This window comes from Mya arenaria, chromosome 15, assembly GCF_026914265.1.
Source record: "Mya arenaria isolate MELC-2E11 chromosome 15, ASM2691426v1".
NCBI lineage: Eukaryota > Metazoa > Mollusca > Bivalvia > Myida > Myidae > Mya > Mya arenaria.
In genome coordinates this window covers 38,683,068-38,690,643 of record NC_069136.1, presented here as the reverse complement: position 1 = coordinate 38,690,643, position 7,576 = coordinate 38,683,068, and the positions used below count along the sequence as shown (strand labels likewise).

The 7,576-nt window shown below is 34.9% G+C and overlaps 1 protein-coding gene across 1 annotated transcript; it reads left to right on the top strand.

The window, feature by feature from the left end:
* The first annotated feature begins 668 nt into the window (after positions 1-668).
* Positions 669-7,337, top strand: LOC128220560 (heparan-sulfate 6-O-sulfotransferase 2-like). Its single transcript, XM_052929001.1, has 2 exons — positions 669-1,595; positions 5,555-7,337. The coding sequence occupies exons 1-2, from the start codon at positions 820-822 to the stop codon at positions 6,135-6,137; spliced, it is 1,359 nt and encodes a 452-aa protein (XP_052784961.1). The 5' UTR covers positions 669-819; the 3' UTR covers positions 6,138-7,337.
* Positions 7,338-7,576: the final 239 nt, after the last annotated feature.

Sequence of the window (7,576 nt, the reverse complement as noted above, 5' to 3'; positions counted from 1 at the left end):
GCATATTATATACTAGTTTGATCAGGCTATTATTCGGAGAGTTAAGAATTTTTATCCAGTATCTGATCATTATAATCGTTCTATTTATTTTATTGGGACCCTTCCTAATTCACCATACAAGCATTCTTAATTAGTTGATTGTTTAAGACATAATACTTTTCTACAAACTTTAATATGTATAATATCTGCATAGTTTAGTTGTAATGTTGATATATTTATATGAAACCTTAACACACAAAAAAAACCTGTAAATTTAAGTGTAATAAAATATGTTCTGTTCTGTTCTGTATACTATTATAGTTTGATAGATTTGTGATTTTCAATTCCAGTTAATCCTTAAACATAGATTGATTATAATATGTATTTAATAGTTCACACTTCATTGTATAATATTAATATATTTAATATATATGTGAAATACAAAAAAAACTGTATAGTTTACCTTTAATAAATTATGTTCTGTTCTATAATATCGATTGACGATAGACTATTGACCTTATATTTGGAAGGAATCAAGTTGTGCGAGTCTCGCACTCTGCGTTTCTATAGGGTATCACAATCAGATCGTACGAATAATTAGTTCTACCATTAGTTGCCTTTGTTATTTTATACCTGGTTGTATTATTATTATAACAATAACTTAATAAACACCGGGTCAAATTTGAATTTAGGGTTTGGATAGGAGAGAAAAAAGAGTACACTTTAGATATTTTAGTAGAATTTATCAGCAGTTGACATTAATTTGTTCTGGAAAAGGGGGTTTAAGATTTATATGTCTTCTAAAAGATGGAAAAAAGAACGAAATAAACTAGGAAAGAAATGGTACAGTTTATTAAATGGCTTCGAAGCAGACGCAAAGTGTTAACAATAGTTTTGTTTCTAGGCTTTATGTATTCAGTGATGTTGTTGATCAGGGGTAGTGATATAACAGACGCAATTCACTCATCCTCCATCGCAAATGAGGAGCGAAGAAATGCATCGACACTTTATCTCGCATCTAGCAGTGGAATACGTCGAAATAATTTTACATTAAAAAATATATTACCAGACAATTTGACTGTAATTGAAGAGAGGCCATCTATTATGAAAAATGGTCGTGCGAATATCAGTAAGCGATTTCATGGGAAAGATTTAGCGAATCCTGCTTACACTATAGCGGAATGGAAAGTAAAGGCGAGGGAAAATAACCAGTTTCTTCAGGAAATTCTTAGTCAAAGCTACTACCATCCTGATTCAAAGAAAATTGTATCGCGATACTTTCTAGGAGGGAATTCTACGTTTCTTCAACAACACGAGCCAATGAAGACACAACTTAAAAACAACTACGACATTAACAAAGATCTAATCGTATTTGTTCACATACAAAAGACAGGCGGGATGTATCTCAACGAGCGGTTCCGTAAGAACCTAAAGCTGGATTTTCCGTGTAACTGTAAAAAGTTGCCCTGTGGCTGCCTGAACAAGCATCACCGGATGTGGATGTACACGAGCGTCTTTTCGGGTTGGCCATGTGGCTTGCACGCGGATTGGACCCAGATGCACTCGTGCATCCCACAACTCGCGGATAAGGTGGACAAGGAGCATCGAGAACGAAGGTATTGTACTATGAAAGGTTAATGTGATACCATGTGTTAAGTAGTCCGTTTAACCTATAAAAATGAGTCAATGGCAGTAAATAATTGTGTGTTGTTTGCATACACATATACAGAGAAGCCGCCGTTGGTCAATACACATCATCGGGTGCACACACCCAATCTCCATAGACTCTTCTGAGTCGAAATCTCCAGTTGTAACTCTAATCCTTGTAGTGTCAGCCGTTTATGGCACTTCAAAAAGCAACTTCAAGAGCTGTTATTCACTAGTCAATTGTAACCACGCCCCCCAAGGTCCGGGGGTATACCGGGGAGAGCCGGGGAAAAGGGCCGTGTTTTTACTTTCCAGGTGCCCCCGTAGGGCGGGTGACCGCGGTGGTTTTGTCATAGCGCCAAATTTAGCGGAGATTGTGCCTTATATAGAGTCTCTGGGGTGCGGGGGCATTTTCCGGGGTTAAACCATCAGTTCGTCCCCGCAGGGCGGGGATTTTACCCGGGGTTGGCTGGACCGAAAGTCAACGTCCCGGCTATTCCTCGGACCTGGGAGGGGGCCGTGGTTACAATTGACTGGTGCATTAGTCGAAAGGTACGGGGCGCAAACCCCATTCGGGCATACACTCTTTCTATCAATTAAGACTGGTGTTCTTGAAAAAGACCATCTTTCGGTTTTAATTGATTTTTTAGGGATATTGCATGTGTTTAGAGAGAAAATATGTACTGGTATCTACTGTATTATTACCCTTACAGCACATACAAAGCTTGTGTCGAATTCGTGGTCTAGTGGTAACGCACTTGAGTGTCAGTCCAGGGGTTGCAGGTCCGAAACCCTGCCGCAACACTTGATATACAAATCGTCTTCCGGGAGGGACATTAAATGGGGGGGGGGGGGGTCCCGTGTGACAGTGCTATGCACTGATGCACGTTAAGAACACAGCGATGCTCTAACCATGTTAACATTTTGTCTGTGCACTTTTTTCCGAATCCTAATACGACGTACAATCTTATCGGATCACTCGCCGAACCCATATAAAGCTATTATAGCAACGATAATCACGACTTATTCGGGTGCTGACCTGTCCTTACATTACAGTATAAACCCCAGTTGAGTATAAACAAGGCTCATGAGCACGCGAAGCATATCAGAGTCCTCCATATTCGTGATCGTATATCGCCCCTTTAGTACAGGAAAATGCCTGCAAATAAACATGAGTTTTCAGCTTGAATACAGTTACATTATATCTAAATTTGACCTAAAAGTATAAATTCTATACCTATACATTATACATATATCAGGCCCCAATTTCTCAAAACTTCTTAAGCTGAATAGGCGTAAGTAGCTTATTTCAATTAGCCAAAATACATACTTTCATTGAATTTTGATAAATGGAAAAAGGTTTATTATGGTTATCATCAAGATAATTTCTATCTAAAGTTTGAAAACTCTTAAAGAAGTAAATATTAGCAAAATATTGAAAAACAGAAATAGTGAGCTAAACTTAATCGTGTTATAAGGGACTTAAGGAGTTTCGAGAAAATGGGGCCATGTGATAAACCATTGTGGAAAAGGGTATCATAATGAATTATGGCACCTTTTTGCACTGAATACTATCTTATATGCATATGGCAACTTTTAGCATTCAGTAAATAAGAAAATGATTTGATGATATAGGTGTCATATGTAACAAAGAACCCTTTTTTCCACAAAAGTACAATTACAGAAAAATAAAAAAAATGAAAATTTCAAGTTTATTCAGTCAACTCATATCATACACAGATAGATAGAGTTGAAAAATGTACTTTAACCATAATATAGTAATAAACATCTTGGCATACAGAGGAGTAAATTATATTATATAGGTTGTAATTTTATTGTTATAAAGTTAACTTTGCTAACGATATATACATATTTACGTGAAGAGCTTACGGTAGTGTACCATTCGTACCAAAAACAGACTGTGTCTCTTTTGTAACCATGTTTGTGAATTCGCAGCTTTGCATAACATTAATAAGACCACATTTGATAAAGATATTCTAAACATATTTAATCTATGCAAAGTCATTAGGTCTTAAATTTGCAGATATTTATATTCGGTAACAACATCGTTAAGAAATTTCAATTGAACCTTTTCGAGTATATAATTGTTACCAAATCCCCAATATTCAAACTGTATAGTAAAATAGGTTTAATAATTTTGTTGTACAAATCTATTTGTAAATCAATAGATAAACATACATAGATTGACTTTTTAAGCAAACATAACATAACTTGTGTTGCCTGTTTAACAATATAGTCTTTTGTTTTACAAAACGAACCGCAAAAAAACCTACTTATACAACATACTAGCATTACATAAAGAAAACGTATACTGATTTACACTACCTCTGGAGAAAATGACAACCTTAGTTTAAATGTACTTAATTAATTTCAACTGCAAACAATAGTTCTTATACAGGTATAGTGCATTCTGTTAATCTCTAGCTGATTCATAATATAACAGTATCGTCAGCATATAGGAGTACAAACAACTTTAAAAAATCAATAAATCAGTAATCATGTTCATTTTAATCAATTACAATACCATTTACAACCAAGCTTTTAAGAAAATATTGATGCAACTCATTAACAAAGAATGAAAATAGTATAGTACCTTCTCCTTGCTGGACCCCATTACAGTAAGAAAAATATTCCGACTTCGTTCCATTTACTTTTACACAGCTTTTTGCTGTTTGTACATATTCCAAACAACATTTAAAAAGTGTCATTGTACATTACGGCCATGTAGTTTAAACCATAGCATGTTTCTACTAAGATAATCAACGGCACCATTTAAGTCAATAAAGGCACAGAACAATTTCTTGCGAATTGTGTACATGTGTTCTATAAGCATATTTAAAATAAACATGTTGTCGACTTTAGAATGTGCCGTTGTGAAACCAGGTTGAAATTAAAGCAGTTAGCATCGAGAATTTTCAATGGTTTTTAACTAAACAGTGGTATTGGCGGATAATAAGAGGGATCACACATTTCACCATTACTTTTATACAGTAAATGACACCAATTGTCCAATGTTCTGATATAGTTGTAGTTTTAAAGACACAATGAAATAGCTTAAGATACACAATCATGGAATGTATATATAAAAACTCAAAGTTTTAGGATTTAAATTATAATTTATTATACTTGCATCAAACCTCAACCCAAAACACACTCATTTCACTACGAAACATTAAAAGTAATTAAAGCTCATTTTCACTGTAGGCCTACATCATTGGCCATTACTAAGTAAAAGGAGGTGGTCGCGGCGTCTTGCATACAATGCATTGAATTTTAGAGGAGCGTCGTCACTCGGAACTCCTTGGACATTTTCTATTAAAAAAACGACGGATGTATATGGACGGTTTACAGTGTCCGAAATATTAACACTTTAACTACAGTGCAAGTAGATCGCGTAGTAATTTCAGTTTAGCAGTTAAACTTATTGACTTTTATCTTGGGAATCTTAACTATGTTTGCAAAAATGCACTTCTCTGGCAATCAATTTAAACTTATATATACATGTACACGCTAAAACCTACATTTTTATTAATATAATTACGAACTACTTCAACTGATGTACCGCAATACATCCTAGGTTGTGTGTTCGATGGAAAATGGCCGAGGAGTTCCAAATGCAGCGGCGTCAAAAGCGTATTCTTCACAACGATTTAAAGCAAGCAACAAATATAACAGCAATAATTAACTCTTTTTTGCATTTTAAATGGTTATAAAAATATTTCACTTGATATTTCAATGTTATGATGGAAAAAGCGAACTATTCACTAGATACCACATGTTTCAATGACGTACCATTTGTGCAAAAGTCACTCTTTTTCGGTTCTTCGTCTTAAGCGACTTTTAACCACATGATAAGTCATAATTTTACAGAGACCATATGCTTACATTACGTACTAATTTTTAACAGGTACTTCTACATGACACAACTGCGGGACCCGCTTGACCGCTACATTAGTGAGTGGAAGCATCAGGCCAGAGGTAATCACTGGGAGGACTCCTTCTACATATGTGCAGGGGGCCATGCCGAATGGGGTCAAGTCCGACCTTGCTTTCTCACAGACAACTGGCGCGGCGTCTCATTGGACGATTTCATGAAATGTAAATATAACCTAGCAACCAATCAGATGGCGCGGATGCTAGCAGACTTGGAGCGCTCGAATTGTTACGAGCATTTCCACGAGGAAAAATATAAAAGACAACGAGCCCTTCAGTGGGTATCATCAGCTAAGGAGAATTTACGTTCTATGGAGTACTTTGGTATGATGAACCAACCTGAGCAATCGGACAAACTGTTCAGTAAAGTGTATTCTTTGGAATTTAAGTCAAAATCGGTCGGTAAGACTACCGGTAGTTCAACAAGCAGAGTAACGAAACAACAGTTTTTGAGGCTTATTCAGCTTACAGAATTGGATATTCATGTGTATATTTTTGCAAAAGATTTGTTAAATCACCGGGCCCCAGTTTCTCGAAACTTCTTAAGTCCCTTGTAACAGGATTAAGCAAATCACACTATTTTTCTTTGTCTTTAATTCGCTTAATATCAACTTCAATAAGAGTTATTAGACTTTAAATAGGAATTACTGTCATGGTTATCACAATAAACCATATTTTATTTATTAAATATCACATTTAAGTATGTGTTTGTCTAATTAAAATAAGCTATATCAGTCTATTTAGCTTAAGAAGTTTCGAGAAATTGGGGCCGGCTTAGAAACTAAACAAACAAAACACATACCGATGTATTCCCTTCATTTTGCGTCTGTTCTCAATAAAACGTTTCAGCAATGTATACTGTGTGTATACCACGTGGTAAATTACGTCATATATGCTACGCCGGAAGGCAACATTTTGCTTAAAATGAACACTTAAATCAAAGATAACTTTTATTTTACAACACCATTTTAAATGAAACAAAGGGCAGACTATGTCGCTTAAAGAGCCCCGCATTTGTTTTTTTATCGATATTTGATAAAATCATTAGTTAATCAAACACTTCGACAAGCCTGTTTCCAAAATCATGTTTTGACAGTGCTCCGTCAGACGGCCGTATTGTGAAAAAGTTTGTCCAAGAGTTTAAAGAAATTAAACTCGCAATCAAACTCTGGTAAAAGGCCGAATGCAGGGCTCCGGAAGCAACATAGACTGCGCTTTTTTTCATTTAAAATGGTGAAGAAATAGTGCAGTTATCTTTGTTTAAAGTCTTTTTTTTTCAAATCAAAATATTGCCTTCCGACGTAGCATTAATGATGCAATTTATCTCGTGGTATACACACACTGATGTACATATCAGCAGGTAAATGTCAGAAGAGTATTCAGGTAGTGTTTATATTCTTTACACAGATAGTTCCAATATAATTGCATGTACATTGTTGACACCATAAATTGGCCAAATTTGAAAAGTTGTCGCCACTTTTGCGATTCCACAGACACTATTTTACATACATCAAGTATTTTATAGAATGGAACCATAGTCAAACTTGTCATAATATTGAACATGCAGTTACATTCTTTAGTATATTGTTAAGTTTATTTGTGTATGAGATTAGTAAACAGTTCATAAACGTTTGTGATTTTGGTTTCTTATGTGTATATACTTGTATGTGCTGAAATGTTTATATGTGTTTTTAGTTAATATATTATTATTATGTGTTATGATAATAAGGTGAATTTTTCTGTTGTTCAATTTTACCTCCGTCAAAATGAAGTTATATTAAATGCATTGTATAGATTGAAATGTTTATCTGTTCATTTATTTCAAGCTAATATGTCGTATAAACTGTTACTAATTAAAATTTCTTTTTTTTATATAACATACATCTTTATGAGTGTTTTTTCCCGACCGTGAGCCCATTGCAGGTGGAAGATTAGTCAATAGTGTATTTAATGAAATGGCCTTATTCACAACTTTTATTTTAGAAGTGGCATTCCT

What these genes read in the sequence shown, in the direction of transcription:
- LOC128220560 (XM_052929001.1), top strand. Translation starts at nt 820, where the DNA reads ATGGTACAGTTTATTAAATGGCTTCGAAGCAGACGCAAAGTGTTAACA. An exon ending in AAGGAGCATCGAGAACGAAG is followed by an intron (nt 1,596 to 5,554) that starts GTATTGTACTAT and finishes AATTTTTAACAG; the next exon opens with GTACTTCTACATGACACAAC.